Source organism: Cantharellus anzutake (assembly GCF_015039405.1).
Source record: "Cantharellus anzutake strain C23 chromosome Unknown EI90scaffold_145, whole genome shotgun sequence".
Taxonomy (NCBI): Eukaryota; Fungi; Basidiomycota; class Agaricomycetes; order Cantharellales; family Hydnaceae; genus Cantharellus; species Cantharellus anzutake.
Genome location: NW_024067095.1, coordinates 30,839 through 55,602, shown reverse-complemented (window position 1 = coordinate 55,602; position 24,764 = coordinate 30,839). Strand labels below are relative to the sequence as shown.

The following is a 24,764-nucleotide window of genomic DNA, read 5'->3' as shown; positions in this document are numbered from 1 at the left end:
GTCGCTACCGGCCAGTGTGCTGCATAATGCGATTCGCTCGCGTGGCGGTTACGCTATGTAGTGCCAAGATGAAAAGAAAGAAGAGTGTGAGTAATTGTGGTCTGGTAGCACTATAGGCTGGGCAGTTTCAGCTCAGTGGCCACTTTCTCCAGTCATTACGTTCGGACTGTGTTAATTTCGATAGTTAGATTGACACGATATACACGAGCAGGGACAGAGAACAACAAGGCGGTAGATCCAGGCCTTTAGCATTAGAGGCCACCATGTCCTCCGGTGGAGCCGAACCCCCCAGTTCCTCGGAGAGTTTCCTCAAGATCCTACACAGCACAGGGACAGGGTGAGCGGGGCAACAGGAACGGAAAAAAAAGGAGGATAATACAAACCTGAACTTCAATGGCCTCAGGCGTTTCGATCTTCTCAATAATCAGTTGCGCGATTCGATCACCTTCCGAGACTGTTGAAGGGGGGGGGGGAAAATGTGAAAAAATGAAAATCCATTGGATTATTGGAGATGACCAACCAAGAAATTCCTTGTCAGAATGGTTAAATAGCAAGACAAAGACGATTCCTCGATAATCGGCATCGATGACGCCCGCGCCCGTAGCGATCATGAACTTTGATGCTGTAGAAATTGCGACTTTGATGTCTAACAGCATATAGACATCCTTAAAATCGAGCTCACCTAACCCACTACGAGGTGCCACGCGACCATATGTGCCTATAGGGACGGCAATGGATACCTGAGTGTCGATAAGTGCTTTCCCCCCCGCAGGAATCGTCCTGGTCTCCGCGCTTGACGCGTCAAACTAATATATTTGTGACCAAGAAAGCCGGCTACGGACGATAATACCACACCTGTAAAGATCGTAGCCCGCAGCCAAGGCAGAACCTCGCGTTGGAAGTTTTGCTTTTTCGGAATGCCGTTTAATTAGGAGGTTTGATCTTGTTGTTGGCGCGACCGTATTCGACCCTTCAGCTACTACGGCATCAATGGCTGGCATTTTACTAGGTCTATCTTCTGTGACTGTACTGGGAGAGAGAGGTCGCTTTAGAGAGGCATCCATTGGCGACCACACGCGTGAGCGTGACGCGACATTTTGCTTCCGGTATTTGAATAAGCAGCAGCCTGCATGCTGCTCAAGCTAGTCGCGCAAACGTCTATATAGGCCTGTTTCTTTTTTTTTTTACGATCATCACATGTACTGGTATTGGCCAAGGCCCAGTTTCCGTTTAATTTCCACTCGTTCCGAACCCCCCCCCAAAGAGACAGAGACATGGATAGGCTGTCAGGGAAACGGTGGTGCATCAAAAACTGAAAACAACGACGCGTACGGCAAACATGACGACCAGAATACTGAGTGTTATAGAAAAGAAAGAGAAAGATTGATTATTTCTCTCTAACGAGTGTGACGAACTCGAAATCGTACCTAGTCAACAATAGCTATCATCGCCGTTCGAATAATCATGATCGACTAACGTTTTGATTCCAGATCGCTGCGTATAAGTACGATCACATTAATACAGGGAATCTCAGAAGCCATTTTGATTCTACAAATCCAAATCTCTTACTCCAAGTCCAAGTTCCTCGTTAAGACATGCGTCAGATACTTAGTTCAAAAACAAAATATGACCCACTTGGCTTCGAATCACCCACCAACTTTCCCCAGGGTGCAGACGACCTGTCAACGAAGAGTCCAAAATATATATATGAAGAACACAGGTGAGTACGTAGAACAATCATTGATAGCCAGATCGATCCACTAACTGGGCGCAATTCCAGAGCGAACATTAGAAATCTATTGGGTGAAAGGGGGTTAGGTAACTTACATCGGTAGAGACGAAGGGCAAAGTAAAGTTGCACAACGGTGGGGCAAATAAACCAATGAGTGTTATATTGATGATGAATGCATGACCACACAAAGGCAGACTCGATCCAGAGCTAGCTGAGGGAGAATATGGTTTTACTAGAGACATCTGATAGAAGTACTTGTTATCGTTGAGAGTGATGTCATGCCAGTGTCGTAATGAGCTTAATTGTGAGAGAGCATACCATACTGTAGTTGGCACCAGAACCCCAAAGTGGCGAATGTGTACTCTGTACACCACAACTGTCGAGGATATCATAGAGAGAAGAGAAGATCCCCCTTGAACCGTATTACATGTATTTCAGATGAGGCTATTGACGTACATTTGAAACATCTAGGTGAGCCTCCAAATGAAACGTAAAGTTAACGGACTACACCATGCATCGCGCGCGTGGGGGTACTCGATTAGCCAACACTCACTTACCATAAGAATCCGACGATAAACTTCAAGGAGATATGATCCTTAGGGAACCTATGGTAATACAGGAAAGCCTGAACGGTGATTACGTTATGGCAAGCGAAGAACATGCGTGGAATGGTCAGAACGAGCGGATGAAGACAGGGGAGCTGAGAGCGGGAAATGCTCCGTCAACTTGATGGTTGCCGGTAACGCAGATGTTTTGGAGCACAAGCCCAGAAATGAAGCCCCCTTGGAGATTTTCTCGAAAGGAGATACTCATCTCTGGTGATGCTAGTATTTGACCTGAGAAATGGACAATATGGAGATACCACACCTACTGCGAAGAAGACTTGCTACGCCTCGTGCTTTCTAATTGGTACCGTGGAGGATCGGATTCCCCGGTCTTTTAGGTTACGCGCGTCTGAACATCGTGTGGCGCCCTTGCTTAGGTGGCAGATTACCAGCTTCTATTGGAATAGACGCCCTCAGGCTGCTCCGAGTCGTTGGCTGCCACTGGATGAATTGCAGAAGAAACGAAATTTGTAGCTTTCAGTTCCCCTACTAGCGAGAAGGGTATAGTGCACAACTTTGACGATGAACACGTTAGAGATTGGGACGGGGTCGCAGTAGACGGAGAAAGCTTTATCGGCGGTAATGATTGAGTTCCGATTGAATGAATTGTTCGGGTTCAACAGGCCTTTCATTAAGATTATTTCAAAATGGAGTCAATCTAAGCCATTGATAAATCTGAATCATTACAAATTTTATGTATACGCGGCACGATACAAGTCATGATGCCGCGCATCGGCAACATGGTACCCGCGCGTGGCGCAGACCGCGCAGGCATCCCACACACTCAACCCTGACGCCGCCTCCGGTCCGACGCGTCCGTGCGTCGTAACATAGCCCCACTGAAGTGATTAGTCATATCATCATATTAATCTTGTCGTTACCTTCGTCCTTCATCACTGTGCGAGTGCACTCCTAGCCAGAATTTCAAGTGGCGTGCGAACACCTCGGCTCTCCTTCGCCGTACCCACTGGCTCGCTGGCAGATAACCTACCCGGCTGATCCGCGATCTGCAGTCCTTTCATGACGCTTCAGCTACGTACCGACGCCTCAGAGGTTCGTGTATCTTTTTCTCTTAAGCTTCTTCTCTCTCCCAATCTTCTTTTCACCTTTTGCTTTTCCTCTGTCCGGCGTTATATCTTATCAAATCATCGATCTTCCCGTCCTACGTCCATAAGGATGTCAGACAGCTCCGATGAATTTGAAATCATCAATGGAACCAGAAATGAAGCCGTTGAAACCTCCCGAGTCGGGGAAGACAGCCAAATCCCTCTTCGACGATGAACCCAGAGATATCTCCTGAAGGAATTCTACGAGAGAACAGATATCCCGAATGGTCGACCGGTTTGAGAGTGTCACAGGGGGACTTATCACAGAGCTCGAATGGATTGGCAAAGGAAACGGAAGCGATTCACCTCGAGCGAAGGAAGCGAGAACGCGATGGAGAGTCAAGAGGTGATGTCCCTAGACCCCCAAGAAAGGAGTTATCAACTCATTTGGCGAACACATTAAGGACGGTGGACCAGGGTCTAGCCGGGGCGACGACAGAAGCTAGTTCGAGCAACGGAAGTTCCACTAGCTGTGAGGGAGATGAAGAAATTCGTTTCGCGGGTGCCTGAGCATCACAGGAACTACTGCAACTTGCGCCCTTGCTTAAAAACACTGACCCAATTCGGGAATATTACATGGAAAAAAAGGCACTCAAGAGATGAAATCGGACATTGGTTCGTTTGTTCATTTTTTCTCTACTCTGGACATCTAATCTTCATGGCTTTGCTATCTGCGCCTGCGATAGACTGAAGGAAATCTCAACCCATCTGCTAACGGGGCATGGTCTATCCATTCGTCCAAATAACACACATCCCCTCACATACACTAAGTAGCCTCACTTATCCGGTTGCGTATCTGGCGAAAGGCATTGGGTCAGCTGTGACGGAGTGGATTGTGGATGCATGGCTCTGACCTTGGCAGGTAGGCGAGATAAGTGTATTGAGATTCCATTTTGTACAAGAAGCTCCCTCCGAAGTCTCGAGCGCGAATGTAAACTAACGTGGAGAAGTCGTCAGTTTTCTGGGGATTTCGCATTGTAACGGGCCATGCACATTGCTCCGTGATGGAATACATACTTAGCCAAAAGGGAGGATGTATAGACACCTCCAAGCGGCTGAGAAGCATAGTGCAACCGTGATGTCAGGTTTCCGTATTGGAGTGCAGGTATACCTTACCATGCCGAATATCAGCTGGATGAAGTGGAAGCCGTAGAATACGAACTGCCCAGAGACAGGCTGTCAGGGCTACATGGTGCATCAAGAGAGCTGGAACAACGTACGGCAAACATGATGGCCAATGCCAGAATACTGAATTATTGAATACGAGAAAGGTTGATTCATGGAGCTATTTCCCGACAAATCGTACCTGGTCAGCAGGCCAGTGTTGATGGCATATACTGCTAACTTTCGTAACACCGTATCCGTCCTGGGGAGGCGTGTTCGTTCATTTTCTTCGTCGACCCGGAGGCTGATAAATTGCTTACGGTCGAAATCCTGTGCGGCGCTTCTGAAGGAAATATGACATAGCGAAGGCAATCACGAGGTCTGCCACTGCCTACGGATTTGGCATTGTTTATACAACTGCAGTTCTATGGTCAATGCATAAAGTGGACGTACCTCCAATGTCAGCCAAGTTATCACGACGTGGCGTATAGGCTGGATGAAGCTTTCAAGCTCGTGGGTGACATTCCTATCAGTGATGAAGATGAGGATAGCATCACCATTCGAAAATGCTCTACTAACGCTTTGATCCAGATCGCTGCGTATAGTACGAGCAGAATACAGGGAATCTCAGATGTCGTTTGATTCTGCAATCTGTGTAGTTCTCTTACCGAGTCCAGTCCCTAGTCAAGACATGCGTCAGATAGTCCAAAACATGACCACTTGGGTTCACCCACCAACTTGCCCCAGGGTGCAGAGGACCTGTCAACGAGGATTCAAAACAAAAATTCACATGAAAAATAGGTGAGTACGTACGACCAGCGCTGATAGCCAGATCGATCCACTAACTGGGCGCAATTCAGAGCGAACATTAGAAATCCATGGGTGAAGAGGGAGATTAGGTAACTTACATCGGTAGAGACGAAAGGCGAAGTAAAGCTGCACGACAGTGGAACAAATAACCTAATGGGCATTATGATGGGTGCGTGACCACACAAGGCAGATTCGATCCAGAGCTGAGGGAGATTATGGTCTCACCAGAGAAATCTGATAGACGGTATCATACCTGTCGCGGGAGTAATGTCATGCCAGTGTCATAATGAAGTTGTGAGAGAGCATACCATACTGTAGTTGACGGCAGAACTCCGAAGTGGCGAGTCTGTATTCTATACGTCGCAACTGCCGAAGTTATCCTGGAGAAGAGACGATCCTTGAAACGTATCTCCGATGAGGCTGTTGACTTACACTTGAAACATCTGGGTGAGCCTCCAAATGGAACATGAAGTCAACGGACTCTACACCATGCATCGCGTAAATCACTCGATCAGCCAGCACTCACCATAAGAATCCGACGATGAATTTCAAAGAAATATGATCCTTAGGGAACCTATGATAATACAGGAAGGTCTGAACGGTGATTGCGCCGACGATTCTATTGCAAGGAATGATCAGAACGAGCGGATGAAGACGGGAGAGTGAAAATGTTTCATCATTGGCAAAAAAGATGGTTGTGAATGCTGTCAGTAACGCACATGTTTTGCAGCACAAACCCATAAAGGAATCCCCCCAGGATATTTTCGCGAAAGGACATGCCCATCTCTCGTGATGCTATTTGACCTGGGAAATGGGTAATGGAGATACCACACCAACTGCGAAGACTTGCTACGTGTTATATATATCCTCATGCCTGTGAATTCGCGGGATTGCACGCAAGGCCAACTTTGTAGTCTGCTTCCGATGACCGTGCCGCGCGCTGTTGGCCATCAGAGCTGAAACCGGATAAATTGCGGGAGCTAGTGTGTGATAAACGATATTAGCGGCTCGCAGCCCCCCAATGATAACGAAAACATGGCACCCAATGGCTGAGGACTTGTCGCACTGCTTAGAGATTGCGTCGGTCGCGGTAGATAGAGGGTGCCTGAATGTTTTGTAATGGAGCTATTGGTAGGATCTTCGGACGTAGCCGAGATATGGAAGCTGAGGGTTAGCGCGCATAAGCAGCATAGCCTGGAGATGCATGATCGCGCAATTACCGCATCACATCGCAATGATCTCTGATCGTTAATCACAATAACCAGGAAATACGATTGCTTGTGTGAGCGCCAAGGGTAAAGGCAGGTAGCCGTTCCCCCGGCAAATGTAAAAACAGGCCCCCTAGCACTGCTAAATCCTCCAGTGGACCCGAATCGCTCTGCTCCTCAAAAGAGTCACTTTAGGATCCTGCCCGAGCGGGGCATAGGAGCGAAAGAGAATAATTCAAACCTGAACTTCAGACGCGTCGATCTTCTGAACAATTTTCGCGGCGCGCGCGCAATGCGATCACCTTTCGAGGCTATGTGGGAAAACGGACCATCCAGTTAAATCCCTTGCCAAAATGATTAAATAGCAAGACACAGACGATTCTTCAATAATCGGCATCGATGTCACCTGCGCCTGCAGCGATCTTTGCGTCAAAAACCAAGACCATGATGTCCAATAGCACCCACCTGTCCCGCTACGCGACCATATGTGCCCTCGGGAAGAGTGATAGATATTTGAGTGTAGATAAGCGCGCTCCCCGCGCACGAATCGTCTTAGTCCCCGCGTTTGACGCGTCAAAATAGCACAGAAGCGGTTACAAGCGATAACGCTCGCCTATACCCGCAGCACAAGCAGAACCTTGCCGTTCAACTGGGAGTTTTGATCTTGGCGCGACTGTATTTGATCCTTCAGAGTCATCAGAATCTAGCGATATGTTGCCCAGTTCGGTTTAGAATAATCAATATTTAATTTACCTGGCGATATGTCGCTAGTATACATACATGGGTCAGATACAAGGCATCTGGACACAAGATAAGGGAAAGCTGTCTCACCTCAGTTCCGTAGTACGTGAACTGAGGAAAGACGTAAAGGAAATTTTTCTCGAGTTATAAGCGAGGAGCGCACAGGCATGGTGACGAGTTTACCAAGAAGCGCCGCAGACTCAACTCCGTGAGTCAGGTCACAGCGTACGTCAATACCCGATATCCCAAAAAATTCTGCAAGAACCAATGACTAGCACTTTTCCCGGTCCATCTTCTGTGATTGCGCTAGGAGAGAGAGGCCATTTTAGAGATGCGTCCATTGCGTGTTTGCAGGCGTGACGCGACATTTTGCTTCCGGACCAACGATGCCTCCCAAGCGCGGTCGTTATTCGAGGACCGGCGCTAGGGGAGATGGGCCTGATGGCCCCCCCACTCAGTATCAGACTCGGCTTACGGATATATTTCTTCCGAAGCCGCCCAAGCCCCCACCCAGCTCCCGCAAGCATACACGAAGTGTTACTGCAGCACTCAAGTCGCAACCCTTTGATTCTCCGGCCGGTTCCTCGGTCACTCCGAAGACAAGAAAGCCGAGCTCAAGGGCATTGGCCCCTTCTCCTGCTGTAAGGAGCACTCCGAAAAGCCGAGAGACACCTCCACTTGTCGACATAAGCAGTGATTCGGAAATTGTGCCTCTTCCTAAGCGTCGGAAGCGTCTCCCAGAAACCCCAGCATTGAGAACTGTCGTTAGCACGCGTATGTATTTGTTAGCTTCCTATTGTTCATTTCATTTCATTCCATCCGTTTTTAGTTGCCCCCCCTTCGACCATCCGCAGCTCAACTGTTGTGATAAGTTCTAGCCCTACCCTTGCAGACACGACACCGCACCTAGATACTACTGTTAAGGGGAAAGAGAGGTCAAGGGGGCCACGAAACGACTGGGATACGAGCCCAACACGCGCAGGATCGATTTCACTGTTTCATACCTCTGACGAGAATCGAAATATTCCAAGCAGCCGAGTGACATCCCCAATGGACGATGAATCTGATGTTGTGCCTTCTTCCCAAACACAACGTTCTTACATAATTGTTGAGGCCCAACCATCGGACTATCGTGGAGTTTGGAGCTTATCGAACGGACCCAAAACACCTTCGAAGGTGCCCCGGGGGGAAGCCTCTCGCGATTCTGTGGTGCCGTCTTCTCAGACCCCTGAGCGGCATATTTGGGCTTCTTCATCCATTCATGCGTCAGATAAACCATTCGAAAGGAAAGGCGGCTCTCTGAAAAGTACCCTCGCTACCCCGCGCAAGTTTGTTGTGCCTGGTACAGCAGATCCTGCTTCGAGTATCATCGTCACCAAGGGGCAACTGATTTCCCCAGGAAGGCTTTCAACCCTCGATAATTCACCTATGGAGTGCTCGTCGACAGCTTTATTTCATGTTGACCAACCGCGCTCAAATGAAGGGTCCCAGACACAGAATACTGATACACAAGGATCGGAGACGCAAGATACCATGGGTGATGATTATGGCAGCAAACTACTATCCCAGCTCCGTCTCGATCCCCCTTTCCCGACCCAAAGGGTTCCGCAGTACAAAGATGATAGGCGATGGCGGGAATACCGTCTGAGGGCCACGCCTTTGCCTTCCGAGGGGGAAAGCTACTTCTCACTAGCCTCACTGCTTCCAAAGAACCAACCTCTGGACGAGAATGCTTGCGCGCCGATGACACCATCCCCGACCAAGTCACACGCCAAACCCACTGCTGAAGACGTTCAACTCGACTTCCTTCAGTCCAGCCCGCTTTCACCAAGAAGTCCACAGCGAAGTTTTAGACGTGATTCCGATGAGAGCATGCCTCCCGATGTTAAGCGGTTCCTCTTCTCCGAATCCTATCAGGAGAGTATGGAAAAGTACATTTTGGATAGCAGTCAAAGCCAGGCATGAAATCCGTCCGCCTCTTTCAACTCTTTTTTTAGATCTTCTCACTGCTTTGCATGAAATCACCTATTACCACCATTACCACAAGCGTTAATCAACATTCTCGTGTTATATACATAGCGGAACGGACTTCATTCATGTATATTTAGTCACCCAGATTGTAGTATATTCTTCCTGCAACGTCATCAACTACCCATTCCAATGCCTCAGCTACGTTTTGACCCGTAATGGCACTGCATGGCATGATCTTCCAATTATGCGTCCTGATAGACCGAAGGTCAAGGGCCTGAATGCACAAGTCGCTCCATAAGCGGAATCTCAATGAAGGCAGGAATAAATGGTCACCTTTTTAATTTCTGCATCGGTCATAGCACCATTCAGATCCTGCTTATTTGCCAGAACTATAAGACTTGCACCTGCGAGTCTCTAGCGTGACAAGTCAATAAGTCGGCGAGATAGGTCTTCAGGTGACTACGCACGTCCTCCTGAAGCAAGGAATGCAATTCCTCCTTGCAGTCCTGCATTCGCAGTCGATCCGACGAGTCGACAACCCATACAAGAGCATCGGTCTGTTCAAAATAATTCCTCCAATATGGACGAAGCGTTCGTTGTCCACCCACATCCCCTTAAAAACGCCTATCTATCAGTCCATCGTAAAGTATCAGAAAATTAATTAGCCCGAGGCTACCGACAGATGTTCAAGGTATATCTGGTTCGTTGGGAAAAATCCCGTATCAGCTAAATAGGCTCAGAATGGGACGGATCGCTCGATTGCGCACTTGCCGTGGATAAAGGTTTTGATCTCGAAGCCAAGAGTCGGACTGACAGAGCCTATGTCGTCACCGTTCAGACGCTTCAGGATGGTTGTTTTCCCAGCATTGTCCAGCCCTCTGTGAAATGCGTGGGGCTTTTAATAAGTGTGACGAGGCTAGGGTGTCAAGGGTATATAGATTTCACTTGCAGGAAGAGTATCCTCATTTCTTTTGCCTTCCGTTGGTTCTTCCGAATGATAGAGAGGAGTCCCATTCCGAGATCGACAGTAGGAACTCAAATGCGAAGGCTGAATGAGACAAATGGACAAATGAATTAGAACCTTGGTGCCGATAGAAAATCACGTTTGCCTTTGTGGCTATGCTCTCGGGGTGGCTGTCCGCGCCTTCTTTTTTTTTGGACAACCTTACGTAATAAATCCAATCCACTTGCAAGAATGTCAGAGGACCTCATCTCATCTCAACTCATCCAGCTCAGCATTAATCATGACAAGCCGCGACTCATTACGGCTCTCCCAGTGGAGGTTTTGGTTAACACCTTTCCTTGAATGGTCTCATGGGGTGCAAACAGGCGAGTTTTAGTTAAAAGCAGTTCGCTTGCCCTTTCGTTCCTCACGTTTTTATTCCTCTTTGTCATACATTTTTATGGTTCTAATATAAGTGACGTTCGCAGGCAACTAAAGCCTCTCTCTATGTCATCAGGGGTCGTTGGTTCTCCAGTATAACATCGAGCGCGAAACTTACCTTCTTGCCGGTAGCACTGCCGCTTGTACGGGTGATGTATATGCAGAGACTACCAGGTCTGATGGGACCGGCCCCAGATCCAGATCATCTCTCTATTGCAGAGAAACTTACGAGTCTTCGTAGGCGGGAACTTGGATGGGCTAATTTGAAATGGCGGCCCCAAACATGTACCATTTCGGCCAACCCATGGCCCCATTTCACTTTCAGGGACACGGAGTCTTTGCGTATGTGCACAAAGTAACCGTGTCCGGTGGCTTTGATTGTCTATGGCTCCACCCCCTTCCGAGATTCGCGGATCGTCCTTCGAATTCAAAAGGTCACGGATTATCATCCGCACTGCTCAGGCCAATCGATTCTGAGCGTCAGGTGGACCTAGAAGGTGGAGATCACGATAATGTTGAAATAGACTGGCCCAAAACGCCTATTCTCCACCACCTCGGCTTCGAGTATCTGGACTTCAGTATCGATCCGGAACAGGATTTGGCCATTTACGTTTGCTGAGACTCTGATAAGATGTTTGTCAGAATAAGGCAAATGTGATGGCTTTCACCCGATGGCCCAATATGAGACTCTCGATGCTTGCCCGGTGCTGGATCCTTCGCACATTCTTGTCGAGATCTTTGGCGACTTTGTCGGCGTCATGCTACAGGATGCTGGTCACCACTATTTTTGGATTTGGAATTGGAAGACAGGGATATGCCAATGTGTAAGTGTCTTTCACTGGCTCTGCATATGAGGCATTACCCTGAACCTCAAGAGCACAGGAACTCTCAAATTCAACCATGGAGTCGTTTCTTTTCTTATCTCCGCGCCATTTCATCATTCCTCAACGTGAAAGGGACTCGATCTCGCTAGCAGTCTATTCATTTAGACCTTGTCATTACGACGGTCCCCCTATTAAACCCTTGCCTTCCATCTCAGCATGTCGCGACATTCCAATTACCCGATTTCTCACCCTGGTTGGAGTATTCACACGTCATGCGGTTGCACTGCCGGCCCAGTCCCGTCTTTGAAGCTCCAGAATATGAAATTTTATCCGGGGGAGAGCCGATGTCTGCACACGGACCTATTCCAAGCATGTCCTCCTTTCCATCAGGTTCAGTTCAAGATTCTTCCACAACTTCGGACGATCTGCCAAAATGGGGGCGTACACACGCCACCAACGGACCGTTTGTTCGTCCCCGGCAGGATGATTTCAGGGTCGCTGTCTTTTCACCTACTCCGTTCTGTACGTGGGAAGTGTCTTACCGGATGTTTATTGCCGTGTCCGACATCTATTGCACGACCAAACGTTTCGAGAGCGATTTCCATACTAAGGGAAAGATACTGGATGACAATCTAGACGCCAACTCCGACGCCGACTCCACCCTACCTATCCATGTCCCATGGGGTGATTGGGGACCTCGTTCTGCGCGCTTGTTGGCGACTGGTCACGAGACATTCTGCTCTATTTTTATGAACCGATACATCTTCACCCGAGGGCGTGTACAATAGGATCCCTGGTTAGCCCCTGAATGGGGACGCTCTACCCACCTTCATATGCTGGATTTCAACCCCTATTCGACTCGTGCTGGGTCTATTGGCATGAGGGATAACACCGATTCTGATGACAGGATTGAGCGTGGCGCAGACGCGGAAAGACGGTCAGGCAACGAGGAGCCCCCTTCATCCAGTTCGATCAAGCCACCAAGGATATCAAAGGGTTTCAGAATTTCAGGTCGTATGGAGACTCGCCTCAAACGGACGTAGCCCTTGGCAAAGTCGTCACTGGACTTCCATACCGTGAGGTGACGAGATCCGTTACCGATGATAGACGCAGAGAGGATATTGCTCCTTGATGTGAGTCCATCTTATACATTCATTTGACAAGCCATGGCCATAGTGTGATTATTTTCCGATTTTCTAGAGTGATCAAGGCACTATTAAAGTCCTTGTCATTTAAATGCATATCACCTGTATGGATTGTTTAGGATCCTAATCGTCCCTGTCATTACCCCAGTTTGAAATGGCCACTTACAGTGCTTTCTCTGGACCTTCCATCATCATGTGCTTATCGACTTGTGATTCTTCCGCAACTAGGGCAGCCCTAGTTGGCCGAGCTTGCAAGGTATCTGTTTACAAAGGGAGGTCATTCCGTGGGGGAAAGTTGAATCCCACCCCCTGAGAAATGGCCAAAGGCTGAAGGTGCCGCAAGCTCAGCCATTCAGTTTGAGGGGAACAAAAATGGCCTGTACCCGAGCAAAAGTTGAATTAGTTCCCCCCGCAAGTGTGGATGCATGTGGTTTGTAATTCGGAACTTGAGCCCAAGATACATGCATGCACGGGAGATACACAGCCGCTGCTAGGTGACGAGATACTTTGATTCCAACAGCATTGGCCGGATATAAAATCATTAAATGTGGGGGGAAGGTTGGGTCATTACATTACATAATCGATTGATTCAATGGATGATGGCTGAAGCAGCTTACAACAACAGACTCGCAACATCTACTTTCGATCCCAACATAAAAGCAACATGCTGAACCCTCAGGTCGGGCTCATGGATTCAACATGGATCGCGGTGGATGGATGGGTGCATCAAAAGCAACACAATTCAACGTACGGCCGAGTACCGGCGTCGCACTATTCTGTTGGTTCCCTTCTTTTTGTTACCACCCGTACAACCACCACACCGCTGAGCGCGTAATATGTACAAGGGTGTCAGACTACCAACACTTTTTTTCTGCTCAAGAGAATTTCGATAATGCGGCTCTCCTGCGGGTCTGTTTAATATTGTGGGTGCAAATCTTCCAACCCCGTATCTTCAGTGAAAGAACTAGAATATCAAATTTACGGGCCGTCCGCGTTCACCGCCACCAGGAACAGTCAAGTCCGAAGTTTGTGCTTGGGATGCCCCCGACTCAACGCTGTACGCCGCCACGAAATACGACGTCATTGATATATTCGGCCGTAGAGCCGCGGAAGGAAGCCGTGAGACTGGACCAAGTTGTTGAGTAGGGATGGGAAGGAGAGTGATGATGACTTCCGGGAACAGAGCATATGTTTCTGCAGAAGACAGTGCGTCGTAAGCAATAAATGTTGGGCGGGCTTCGAGTCACCCTTCCCATTGTCCATCTCAAGCATGACACCGAAATTTACACATTTGAGGGAGCCCATGTTTTGGCTGTTCGCAAGCAGTACTATTCGGTTCGTTAAAGATTGAGCATCAAACATTGTTGTAGCGGACTTCCCAAATTCAGGCTACACCCCAATGCAAGCCCACCGATTGGAGAGAGCATCAAACTCTACTGTCGGCTGGTTGATGACCATATATGCCAGGATGTTTGGCGCTGTCGCGCAACAGTTTTTCTCCCCCAAAGCTAGCCAGTCGCCTTTCAGCCAGGAATCTTTCTTCCACCCGGCCTATCTGAACTCGAAGTACTAGAAACGTGCACCCGGGAGCGTCACACTCTACCGCCACCTAGTTGTCACTCACCCGAATCCTATGGTCCCATCCAAACAGGACTCTGTGACTTCATGGTGTTATGTGGAGGTCCCGTCCAAATTTGGAGGCTCCAGCTGCGTTGTAGAGCCGAATTTGGAAAATCTGGTGCACAGCACCAGGGATTGACGCTTCAGGAGAGCAGCTTGAGCGCGATGCCTCCAGAGTCAATTACTGAAGATGTTTTCATCGCCTTTGGCACATTATTGATGATGTGTTTTCAATAAGGAAGGTGAGTTTCCAGGTCGAGCTTGTATTTATTTGGGGTGCCTTGATGGCACTTTTCCAGTGTGGTTCAAGGCATCTCTATTGGATGTCGTTTTCGAAGGCATTTGTTAGATACTGATCCGGGGTCGGGCACCGAAGGTCGCCGATGCGGACCGCTAAGGGCTGCGATGGCCGCGATGCCTCAGACAAGGCCCGAGGGTAGGGCATTTGGCCTCAGCAACTCTAAAGGGAGTGCTGTGCCCCCTAGTTGTCTCTTGGCCCTCATTTCGAACTTACTGGGGCTGCCTTGTTGGGGTCAGGGCTTGGGGTCGTGGTCAAGTCGATATTAGAGCTAAGGTACTATAATGTAATATACAGGATATATATATGAAGGTAGAATGAATAGGAGCGGACCCGGGCCGAAGGCCGAAGGGTCCGGAAGCAAATAGGAACAAAGAGCGGGGTTGGCCGCACCATGGCCGGCAATGACCGAGGGTCAAAACAAACAATAACAGATAAATAAACGAAGGGGTGTAGGGCCACGATAGCGGCGATGGTATCATAGCGGAGTAGGCGATGTCGCGGAGTCACGCTAGGTCGGTACCAGAGGCGGACTTGGGGCAGGGAGGTCGGTGTGGCTGTGGGGGAGTCGGCCAAGTGTAGGGGAGCCTAGGGGCAAGTGGGGGAGTGAGCAGGGAGGCCCTCAGGGAGGATAGGGCTGAGGTCGGGGCTCGTGCTCGCGCTCGCACAGTGGGAATAGGCTTGGGCAGCATCGGGACGGGCGGCTAATGGGCTGGGATGCATGGTCGTGACAGTATCCCCCTCTTAGGGCCTGAACCCTTGAAGGCCTAAGAGTGGTGATGTCAGGAATGCCAGCTACAGCACAGCACCGGAGTCGGAAGAGAAAAAGGTGCAAGATGAATGCTGCCGACATCTCGGCAGGGTCTTGGTGTCCATAAAAGGACAAGGGCGCGGTACCTTGCTTTGGTATCCAGTCAGCGCATGCGGCACCGAGTCCGGAATCAGCAGGGGGTACGGCAGAGGGTGTCCCACAAGGAGACAAAGTCGGAGCGCTGAAAACAGCGGCGTGGAAAGATCAGAATGCCTCAAGCAGAGGCGAAATCGGCGCGGGATTGGTGTGGTACTCAAAATGGAAGTCGGAGAAGGAGTCGGCAATGATGGACTGGAAGGTCAGAGGAGAACAAGCTGGTGGACTTGTCTCTCAACTCAAACTTGGCCTTCCTACCATGCTTCCTATGAGTCCAGGGATCCGGGTAGCGGAAGGGAAGTGGCCTAATCGGCCCGAAGGGTGTGGAGGCGACAGATGGAGGCCGGTTGGGCAACTCACATCATGTCCAAAGGTTCAGAGGTGCGGCGCATGGAGGACAAGAGTCCACTCAACATGACCGCGGAGTTCGGGGATGCGGCGCAGGGAGGACGGAAGTCAACTCACAAGGTGGCTGCAAGCGGAGGGGTCAAATGATGACACATGGGAGACCACACAAGTGGCTCTCATAGTGCCCGAAGGGACGGAGTGTGATAGAGTTCCCAGCGGTGCGGCAGTACAAGGCACGGTACTGCTGCGGCATGGTGCAAACTCATCACGGAAGGAAATGGTGGGGTTGAGATGAGGTCCTCAGGGTGCTGGAGCACAGGCCGAGGGTAGGCTCACTCAGGGTGTTCAGGTGGTTAGCCTGCCAAGGGCCGGGAATGCGCAGATTTGCGGCATTTGGTATGAAAACTCGGCTAAGTGGCAACGGCGTCACCAGGAGAACGGGAACAAAGGACTCGGGATCCCATTCGGTGATGGCACAAGGAGGTACTCCCTGCCGCTATGTTGATTACGGCGAAAGCGGCGATAGCGGGATTGACGGGATGGAGTCCTATGGCCATTTGGGGAATCGGAGTCAACTGGGGGAGCCAAACAGGCTCGGAGCGGTGTACCTAGGCGCGGGTGAAGGAAGACATCTAGTCCTCAACTGGGTTACGAGGACCCGGCCAGGTGGTTTTGGAACCGGTGGTGTTGTATCATCAGATACGGGCTCAGAGGTCATTTGGGGGTTGGGATACAAGAGTCGGCCATACTAGGCCTTCTGCAATGACTGACCTATGAGGTCGGGAGAGGACTGTAGGGGTGTGCACTCAGGCACCGAAGGGTCGGGGGTGGATAGGGATGATGTCCGGGTGGTGAGGGAGGATCAGCGTCATGCACGGGCTTGCTCCAGGCTAAAGCGGTGCGGTGGTTGACAGGACAACGCGGCAAAAATCCTCGGTGAAGACTGGTCAAAGGCCAAAGGTTGTTAGGCGCGGAGTCCTTATCCCCCTCTTAGGGAAGACGTCCCATCGTCTAACTATACTTATAGGCTTGTACCGAGTCTCCTGGAGACAGTGGCGGAACATCACGGTGTCGGGATAGTACTTCAACTATTGGACAGGCCAAAATAGCCGAAGCCGGAGGGTGCGGCGTTATCGGGGTAATTCCCAATAGACTACCACAGGTGTCCGGGATTCCACACACAGGCGGAATAGCAAAGGTTCTTCCTCAAAGTCGGTCCTAAGGTTAAACCCATGATAAAACATGGTATACCCTCGGAGTCAGCAGAGAGGTCGACGGTGATGGGGTGTTAGCCCATAATGCAAGGCCGGTGACGGCCAGATGGGGTGTCAACCAGCGGTGGTGAGGCCGGTGACTGGTAATGTTGGAGGGTGCGGGGCTTGGGTGTTCAGATGCTCAGGATGTGTGGCCCATAACGTCAATCACTCAACGGAGTATCATGACTAGAGTCCGTGATCCTAGCGGTAGAGCGGTGAAGTCCGGCAAAGCGGAGTAGAGTCGGAGTGGAGTGTTTGGGGTTGGACTGGGTGCACCGTTGTCTAGACGCGGTATGTTCAAGAACCATTGCTCAACGGAGCCTCAGGGAGAACAACCTTGTCATAAGACAAGTGGGATCGCGGCCCATCCAACAAAGTGATGGCAAGGCATCGGCGAAATAGGCGAAGGTGAGTAGTCAACCAGCGGTGTGATGGCCGAAGGTGACAGGGAGACTAGGGTGGAAGCGGCACAAAGGCGCACTATCCCGGGATGGTATACCTAGCATTACTAATGGAATGCCTGGTGGTCAAAGTGCATACGCGGCGAATCGGCTTGAATGCCAACCAATGGGAGTACTGCCCAAAGGCGGCCGGGGGTGCGCGGGGGTACTAAACTGGAATACTCGGACGTTCAGACTAATTTACTTGCTCAAAATCCCGGTCGCTCAACGGAGCGAGGTGGGTGAGTGTAGTTGGTGTCCCCGAAACGGTAGGGTAAGATCCATATAGCGAGGTGACATTGAAATGTCCAAATTGATTGCACCGGTAGCATAGCGGGTTTGATAATTGTTGCGGGCCTGGATACCGGTGTGCCGGTAGTACCTCTACAACAGTCGAAGTGATAATCGGCGATGAGCCAGATCATCGGGGGGTGACAAAATCCTCAAAAGCGAGGAGACGGTGGCCAAAAAATCGGCGAGAGGACAGAGTCCTCAGACGGAGTGGACAGCGTTCCCAAAAGGGAAACAAATGTCCCAGAAGAACAGAAACGGAAACAGAAAACAGAGAGACATTGAAAACGAGCGACATGTTTCAAAATGGAGTAGACCATTGGAGAGAAACAGAAGCAGAAAAGCAAAAATCGGCGAAGATATCGGCGAAATGCCGGTTTTGGTAATTAAGCCATTAGCGGCGAAGGTAACGAATTTTCGGGGAAGTCATATTTTTATTTTTGAAAATCTAAGGAACAAGAAAAACGAGGATTGGACGGGAGACAGAAGTCCCGGAAATGGAAACAATCTAGAGCCGGGGCATGTCCCCTTGAACGGGAAATCGACCGTAGTCAAACCAAAAAAGGAAACAGAAAATGAAAACGGAAATGGAGCAGACTATTTGTTTTGTCTCAGAAGAGACGCCCGGTTTGATTTCCGGAGGTGCGGCCTTGGTTGCTCAAGCCAAAGGTGCACTAACAAGAGTCTTAGGCGATTCAAAGCCGTTAAGGCCAGGAAAGCCGCCAACTAACGCGGGGTTGTGAAGCGGCAAGCTTCAACAACAGGTCAAGAATGTGACAAAGGTCTTTGGCAGTCCCTAGCCGTCTAGGCTGGGCTAACCGCAGACTAACAAGAAGTTGTGAAGCGGCGATCTTCAACAATGGCGGAGGTGTAACGGCGATCTTTGGCAGTCTTTGGTCATCTAGGCCTGGACTTGCCGCAGATTAACGGGATTGCGGAAATGCGGGGATGGTCGGTTCCTATTGACCTAACGGGTTTCACAAGCATCTACAGATGCATCCTAGGGTACAGGATAATGGCAGAGGGCAGGTGTATGGGTAATGTCTCGCCGAGACTTTCGCCACACTCCTAACCACTCTAGCCTAACAGAAAACGGCGTCTAGCCGAATGCGGGGGTGACGGCGAACTCAACCGTCAGCGGACTGAGGAGAGCTGGATGCCAGCAGGGAAAACCCATAAGGAAATCCAACCATGATGTGACCAGCGGCGCACAAAGCGTCTCCAGCGATCAATAGTCAGAAATCCGGGTGAATACCCAGCGGCTTGGAATGCGGGATTGATAACCGAAGTTAACGGTATCGCGGGTGAATGAGCGGGGGTGCCTGGATGACTGAAATGTCATGTGGCATGGCAAAGCGGGAAACAGGATGGCACGGAGACAACGGCAGCGCAAGCCAGACTACAAGTAGCCTGACAAGCTGAGCACTCCCCCCTGGAGATGTGCTCATTCTGCATTGGCAAACCCCCTTCCTGGGAGCAAGCCAATTGACGTCGTCTGGGTCGGAATGGATGAGGAATGCCTAAGTTAGCCTACTCCCAGGACTTTGGAAGAGGCATCGGGGTGCAAAGCGGCGGCGATCTTGAAATCAGTTGCACGCTTGCCGAAGGTTTGGATGTCGGGGTTGAAGTGGATGATGGGTGCCTATCTGGACTGCTCCCAGGACTTTGGAAGAGATGCCCACAAGGGCTCGGGGTGCCAGCAGCTTGCTAGCGGCGTCAGAGGGGTCGGATTGGAGATCGGGTTTGGTAGAAGTCGGGTTTCCAAAATCTGATCGAGATCGGATAAGACTGATGGGGGTCGCGATAAGACTGGATGAAGGATCAGAAAGGACAGGAAGGGACTACAACTCAGGCTCGCCGATTGGGGTACAATCTGAAGCAAGAGTGGTGTAGCCAGAGTCGGGTTGGGACTGAAATGTCGCGCATCCAGTGAATATGGTATTCAGCGACCTAAAAACCCCATCTGAGTGCCTATCCAAGGCCCCAGAGGGTCACAGAACGCGGGTTTGAGCTATACTAGCATCAGGAACCCAAGAATCCCTACTGAGAGCAATCCAGCTTCAGTGGGAGTGGTTTTCGCGCGATTATTGGCCGTGGGAAAGATCCGTGATCGGCGACGTGGCACGGTATCGCGGGAAAGCTGAGATCGGAGTCAAAACTAGGAACGATGTTGAGACAACCTAGGGAGAGAGCTCTAATATACTGTTAGATACTGATCCGGGGTCGGGCACCGAAAGTTGCCGATGCGGACCGCTAAGGGCCGCGATGGCCGCGATGCCTCAGACAAGGCCCGAGGGTAGGGCATTTGGCCTCAGCAACTCTAAAGGGAGTGCTGTGCCCCCTAGTTGTCTCTTGGCCCTCATTTCGAACTTACTGGGGCTGCCTTGTTGGGGTCAGGGCTTGGGGTCGTGGTCAAGTCGATATTAGAGCTAAGGTACTATAATGTAGTATACAGGATATATATATGAAGGTAGAATGAATAGGAGCGGACCCGGGCCGAAGGGTCCGGAAGCAAATAGGAACAAAGAGCGGGGTTGGCCGCACCATGGCCGGCAATGACCGAGGGTCAAAACAAACAATAACAGATAAATAAACGAAGGGGTGTAGGGCCGCGATAGCGGCGATGGTATCATAGCGGAGTAGGCGATGTCGCGGAGTCACGCTAGGTCGGTACCAGAGGCGGACTTGGGGCAGGGAGGTCGGTGTGGCTGTGGGGGAGTCGGCCAAGTGTAGGGGAGCCTAGGGGCAAGTGGGGGAGTGAGCAGGGAGGCCCTCAGGGAGGATAGGGCTGAGGTCGGGGCTCGCGCTCGCGCTCGCACAGCGGGAATAGGCTCGGGCAGCATCGGGACGGGCGGCTAACGGGCCAGGATGCATGGTCGTGACAGCATTCTGGATTGCGTGGATATATAAGAACATTGTCAAAGCAGGCCTCTGGATACCGTACCACCTCAGTGGATTATGTGCCTCGCCAAGCACTGTTCTGGAATGCCTGGCTGTTTGGACTTTCCGTGTCTTGGCCAATCGTGATCTGTGGACCTTTCGACCGCGGTGTCTCAAGAACATTCAATATAATGCTAATTCTATATCATGGCTCACTCTCTATGGAGGGCGTTGGCTCTTCCTCGCGTTTTCGGTGGGGACGTTAGAGATCTGGGATACCCACCATGACATGCCTCCTCAGCCACTTGATCTTGAATCTGCCAGCGGATGGGTGTGCTCGGGGCTTGTTCATTCCCTTCAAACTGATGTTGATAAGCCTCTTCTTGTTGTTTCGTACAGGTGACTTGCGTTTGATCCTATCGGTGGGGTGTTTCTTACACTTTATACCTTTCATATCAGCAATCACAGGTCTCAACTGCTGGAATGTGCGTTGGATGGCTATCCCATGCTCACTCACCTGAGGACATACGAAACGGCCTCTGAGCCACTTGCTGCACACAATGACCTTATTTTATTTGCTACCACGACTCAACCAGAAATGTTGGCGCTTGCCAGAATGGATGGTGCAACCTGGACTATCAGTTCTAAAGTCGATGATGCAGTCGTAAGCATTGCAGGTTTGTCTGATGATGGCATGGACTCTGAGACATTCCTTCAGCCACAACGTGTGCAGGCTGGATTTTTTACAGAATCTCATATCGTTGTCTTCAAATACTCTGTCATCTGCATATACGGACTTGATACGTTCAACAAGTCCTCTGTCTACATATCGCCCCAACTTTTTATTAATCCCAAGCAAGTCATAGACCTCGAGGGGGGAGGGTATGCCCTCTTCCAGGTTCAACCATGGGTCAGAGGAGAGTCGGGTCATTCCATTATTCAGCTAATTGCACGCTCCGGTGACAACTTCTTGCTCTGCCCGCTGAGCACAGATGATGACACTGGCTTGATGACCCTAGACTGTTCCTATGCTCAGATGCGTTATCGGTCTAATGTGCGGTGGCCATGGGTTCGTAACCTTGCATTGACTTCGAGCAACAGCAGCTGTGTCTTCTTCTCTGGTAATGCATCCCCCCAGAATCCAAGAATTGTTGTCTGTTCCATTAAAGAGGGCCAGCTTGGTGAACCTCGGACATTGTGGGAGCTCCCTGGGCCTGACTGCTGGGACAATGGTTTATACTTGTCGCTTGATGATGTTCTTGGTGTGATGGTAGTGGGTACATCTCAGGGAAACGTTTGGCTTGTTGATTTGGGGTAGGTGATAATCGTTGCTGGTGTGCTCACGATTTTTACTGAGCCTGCATTCCACAGACTATCGGGAGAGAACTCAGTGTTTGTCAACGGAAAAGCGAACATTCCTCGGGAACTACAGAAGAATCCTATTGCAGCTTTGCATTCCTATCTGGATCTTCCTACGGATAGATTCCCATTTCCGCCACGGTTCAACATCAGGTAAGCACGTATCCTGCTTTCTTCACAAGCATCGCTAACCCTGGATGCGTATATAAGAAATGAAGGGCTGCAAGTTGAGTTGTCATCTCTTCTAGCATTACAAAATATTGATGTGCTTTCTAGCCCTTCCTGCCGCCAGTCCCTTTAGGCTGGTGCCCTCACTCAGACCTCCTTTGTCTACCGTCAGATGGATGGGGAGTGATGGACTTTCCCCCGCCTTCGTCCGTGCCGCAAGAGCTTGTACCAAGAGGCTGGTCAAGACGTCGATCTAGGAGACTTTGTTGCTGGGCTCCTTGGACGTACCCTTCCTGCCACTCTAAAATGTTGGATGTGTTAGAAACCACCTCCGCCTAATGCGGGCATTTAGTGTAATGGTAACACACTCAAGGTACCTATGCAGGGCTCTGCGGTTCGACTCCCAGAATGTCCATATTTTATGCATTAAGGTTCCTGAGACCACGTGTACAAATTCCAACATGGTGGACATTCTACGGAAGTCACCGAGCACACCCAAATCCGGTTGCTGCCACGTGAGATGGGCACGTGAAGTCAAGCATTAAATTAGCCGGCCTGACAAAGTTTCAGGGGGTGTAGCTCAGAGCACTAAGGACCCAAATCCGGCTGCTTCAGACCACATGATGTGGACATGTAGGAGATTAGCAGTAAGTCCGGCCTGAATATGAATTCAGGGGGTGACGGCTCACGGGCTGTTGGAAGCCCGGTGGTTAGGGTCACATGTGGATCACGGGTTCAATCCAAATGTGAAGGGGGTGTGTTAGAAACCACCTCCGCCTAATGCGGGCATTTAGTGTAATGGTAACACACTCAAGGTACCTATGCAGGGCTCTGCGGTTCGACTCCCAGAATGTCCATATTTTATGCATTAAGGTTCCTGAGACCACGTGTACAAATTCCAACAGGATGTTTTTAAATTCCCCCATGGCGACTTTGAAGCTTTGTTAATAGGGGAGTCCGGAGTGGTGCTATTTCGCGTTGGGTCTGTGTTCTGTTTGTGTGGTCCAGACCCCATTCATGTCCGCTGGCTTCCTGGTAACTGGACGATTTCCAGCTTCCTCAGTGAGCTCGGACAAGACCATCCTCCCATGCTTTACTCCATTGGCTTCGACTATGATGAGTATCAATTCCAGGAACATTTTAAGAAGCGGTACGCTGTAGGGAGGGAAGTTGGGGCCATTGATACATTTGGATATGGTTATGATACTGAGTTTGTGAGTGGAGAACATCTGCTTACTGACTGAGCATCCTAGTCAATTGGGAGCAACAGCGTTGGGAGACATGTATCACTGTTATCATTTGTATCCTTTCTGCCTCTTGTTCAGCCAAATTTGTCATTAATATTTGGTTTCCGGCAGCACAATGTTGCCGAACAATTCTTTGTCATCTTCTCACACTACAACTCTCCTATCTCGATATTGCAACGTGCGTTAAAAGGCCATGTAATAGTCTTTCCTGCCAAGCCAGAAACACTCGAAACCCAAATGAACGTTGAACATTTCGATATGCTGAATACTACAATGGGGTTTGACGACTTCCAGTCTTCCCCTCTTGTGTCCTTGATCAAGCATCAGGACCAAGGCATGGTGTACGTACATATGTTCTTGATCATACGTCTTTGGAGTGGGCATGGAAATGCATGCACTGAATCCAAAGTAGGGATCTACCGAGCACAGCGCAGAGCTTGGTCACTGAGGGTACACCTCCCGCCAATGAAGGAGATAGTAGCACTTCCACTGAGAGGATACCACTTCCGCAAAAAAGGCTACTACTGATGAGGTGAAAACGTAGCATGTCTGTGATTTGTTACGAAGTTTGCGCACTTCCGGCCATCAAACACTCTGATTATTATCGAAGCACAGTGGTGGCTAAACTGGTAGTGTAGTTGACGTTTACGAAAATATGACACACTTGCAGCAGCTCAAAAAAAAACTTTGGTCCGAAACAGAAATAAATAGCTTTCTCTCCAGTAGCAGGCACCCGCCGCGATAGGTGGCGGCTAGTTGGTGTACGGCTTGCCGAATGTATCGACGAATTTGATGATGAACTGTCGCCATTGTCATTGGACAGTTCAGATGAAGATGCTTAGCAAGAAAAGATGACTCAGACGGTAAGCACTGTATGGTCATGTACAGCGGACAGTGGACATTGGATCAGAGCTCTTGCGCAACTTGGCTTCCCCTCTGGGTGCAGTGGACTCGCGCTTGCTTGCCTTGTGCAATGCTTAGCGAGTCTCTTGGAAGTCAAGCCATTTATGGTTGAGAATTATCTTCGGAATAGTCTTCAAGTCAGCCAGAGTGTTACAACCTTTGCCTCTCATGGTCGACATAGAAGCGCGCGCGACTTTAGTTAGACTTTAGTCTGAGTCCAGTAGCTGAGTACACACGAGCGGTCCAACCCTGGGTGTGTGTCAGTCCACATGTCCGGCAACAAGTCAGTCTCAGGCTCAGGCTCCACAGTGAGCTCCCCAAATTGTTGAAAGCTTCGTCAGATACAGACAAGATATCGGCGAGGGAGAAGGACGCCTCCTTCAAACTTCTGACAGTAACCCAGCATGGGGTAGGGTA

The 24,764-nt window shown here is 50.1% G+C and overlaps 7 protein-coding genes and 2 non-coding genes across 9 annotated transcripts; 5 read left to right on the top strand and 4 right to left on the bottom strand.

The window, feature by feature from the left end:
* Nucleotides 1–251: 251 nt before the first annotated feature.
* EI90DRAFT_2947941 (dUTPase-like protein) lies at nt 252–1,001 on the bottom strand (the record flags this gene model as incomplete). Its single annotated transcript, XM_039055361.1, has 5 exons — nt 252–317; nt 384–454; nt 521–622; nt 683–792; nt 856–1,001. The coding sequence occupies 5 exons, from the start codon at nt 999–1,001 to the stop codon at nt 252–254; spliced, it is 495 nt and encodes a 164-aa protein (XP_038908661.1).
* Nucleotides 1,002–4,355: 3,354 nt separating this feature from the next.
* On the bottom strand, nt 4,356–6,122 carry EI90DRAFT_3089620 (uncharacterized protein). Its single transcript, XM_039062309.1, has 16 exons — nt 6,077–6,122; nt 5,884–5,976; nt 5,790–5,810; nt 5,666–5,737; nt 5,583–5,610; nt 5,456–5,507; nt 5,361–5,392; nt 5,282–5,306; nt 5,216–5,227; nt 5,127–5,142; nt 5,001–5,073; nt 4,868–4,938; nt 4,664–4,809; nt 4,560–4,604; nt 4,461–4,498; nt 4,356–4,379 (listed from the first exon to the last, which is right to left on the bottom strand). The coding sequence occupies exons 3-15, from the start codon at nt 5,798–5,800 to the stop codon at nt 4,461–4,463; spliced, it is 621 nt and encodes a 206-aa protein (XP_038908660.1). The 5' UTR covers nt 5,801–5,810; nt 5,884–5,976; nt 6,077–6,122; the 3' UTR covers nt 4,356–4,379.
* On the bottom strand, nt 5,726–6,152 carry EI90DRAFT_3089619 (uncharacterized protein). The gene has a single exon (XM_039062308.1). The coding sequence runs from the start codon at nt 6,096–6,098 to the stop codon at nt 5,880–5,882; it is 219 nt and encodes a 72-aa protein (XP_038908659.1). The 5' UTR covers nt 6,099–6,152; the 3' UTR covers nt 5,726–5,879.
* A 1,521-nt stretch (nt 6,153–7,673) lies between these two features.
* Nucleotides 7,674–9,474, top strand: EI90DRAFT_3089614 (uncharacterized protein). The gene is made up of 2 exons (XM_039062307.1): nt 7,674–8,080; nt 8,136–9,474. The coding sequence occupies exons 1-2, from the start codon at nt 7,693–7,695 to the stop codon at nt 9,269–9,271; spliced, it is 1,524 nt and encodes a 507-aa protein (XP_038908658.1). The 5' UTR covers nt 7,674–7,692; the 3' UTR covers nt 9,272–9,474.
* EI90DRAFT_3089610 (GTP-binding protein) lies at nt 9,339–10,387 on the bottom strand. Its single transcript, XM_039062306.1, has 6 exons — nt 10,227–10,387; nt 10,045–10,155; nt 9,958–9,974; nt 9,745–9,890; nt 9,611–9,691; nt 9,339–9,551 (listed from the first exon to the last, which is right to left on the bottom strand). Exons 1-6 carry the CDS (start codon nt 10,289–10,291, stop codon nt 9,411–9,413), a joined length of 561 nt encoding a protein of 186 aa, XP_038908657.1. The 5' UTR covers nt 10,292–10,387; the 3' UTR covers nt 9,339–9,410.
* A 1,018-nt stretch (nt 10,388–11,405) lies between these two features.
* On the top strand, nt 11,406–12,304 carry EI90DRAFT_417949 (uncharacterized protein). Its single transcript, XM_039067591.1, has 2 exons — nt 11,406–11,485; nt 11,544–12,304. The coding sequence occupies exon 2, from the start codon at nt 11,758–11,760 to the stop codon at nt 12,271–12,273; it is 516 nt and encodes a 171-aa protein (XP_038908656.1). The 5' UTR covers nt 11,406–11,485; nt 11,544–11,757; the 3' UTR covers nt 12,274–12,304.
* Nucleotides 12,305–20,954: 8,650 nt separating this feature from the next.
* EI90DRAFT_3022213 (uncharacterized protein) lies at nt 20,955–23,972 on the top strand (the record flags this gene model as incomplete). The annotated part of the gene is made up of 11 exons (XM_039057750.1): nt 20,955–21,001; nt 21,139–21,334; nt 21,389–21,984; nt 22,042–22,182; nt 22,583–22,725; nt 22,768–22,844; nt 22,872–22,952; nt 22,992–23,012; nt 23,149–23,179; nt 23,206–23,411; nt 23,556–23,972. The coding sequence occupies 11 exons, from the start codon at nt 20,955–20,957 to the stop codon at nt 23,970–23,972; spliced, it is 1,956 nt and encodes a 651-aa protein (XP_038908655.1).
* On the top strand, nt 22,540–22,612 carry EI90DRAFT_t275. The gene has a single exon. It is a non-coding gene; the product is annotated as a tRNA-Tyr (tRNA).
* Nucleotides 22,982–23,054, top strand: EI90DRAFT_t276. The gene has a single exon. It is a non-coding gene; the product is annotated as a tRNA-Tyr (tRNA).
* Nucleotides 23,973–24,764: the final 792 nt, after the last annotated feature.

Excerpts from the sequence above, each read along its gene's own strand:
- EI90DRAFT_3089620 (XM_039062309.1), bottom strand. Across the intron at positions 5,307-5,360 it reads TCTGGCTATCAGCGCTGGTC|GTCCTCTGCACCCTGGGGCA; the intron begins GTACGTACTCAC and ends CCTCGTTGACAG. Across the intron at positions 4,499-4,559 it reads TCCAGCTGATATTCGGCATG|CCGCTTGGAGGTGTCTATAC; the intron begins GTAAGGTATACC and ends TATGCTTCTCAG.
- EI90DRAFT_3089619 (XM_039062308.1), bottom strand. The coding sequence starts at position 6,098 with ATGGGTTTGTGCTGCAAAACATGTGCGTTACTGACAGCATTCACAACC.
- EI90DRAFT_3089614 (XM_039062307.1), top strand. The coding sequence starts at position 7,693 with ATGCCTCCCAAGCGCGGTCGTTATTCGAGGACCGGCGCTAGGGGAGAT. Across the intron at positions 8,081-8,135 it reads GAGAACTGTCGTTAGCACGC|TTGCCCCCCCTTCGACCATC; the intron begins GTATGTATTTGT and ends ATCCGTTTTTAG.
- EI90DRAFT_3089610 (XM_039062306.1), bottom strand. The coding sequence starts at position 10,291 with ATGGGACTCCTCTCTATCATTCGGAAGAACCAACGGAAGGCAAAAGAA. Across the intron at positions 9,692-9,744 it reads ATTCCTTGCTTCAGGAGGAC|AGACTCGCAGGTGCAAGTCT; the intron begins GTGCGTAGTCAC and ends TTGTCACGCTAG. Across the intron at positions 9,552-9,610 it reads CCGATGCAGAAATTAAAAAG|GCCCTTGACCTTCGGTCTAT; the intron begins GTGACCATTTAT and ends TTGTGCATTCAG.
- EI90DRAFT_417949 (XM_039067591.1), top strand. The coding sequence starts at position 11,758 with ATGCGGTTGCACTGCCGGCCCAGTCCCGTCTTTGAAGCTCCAGAATAT.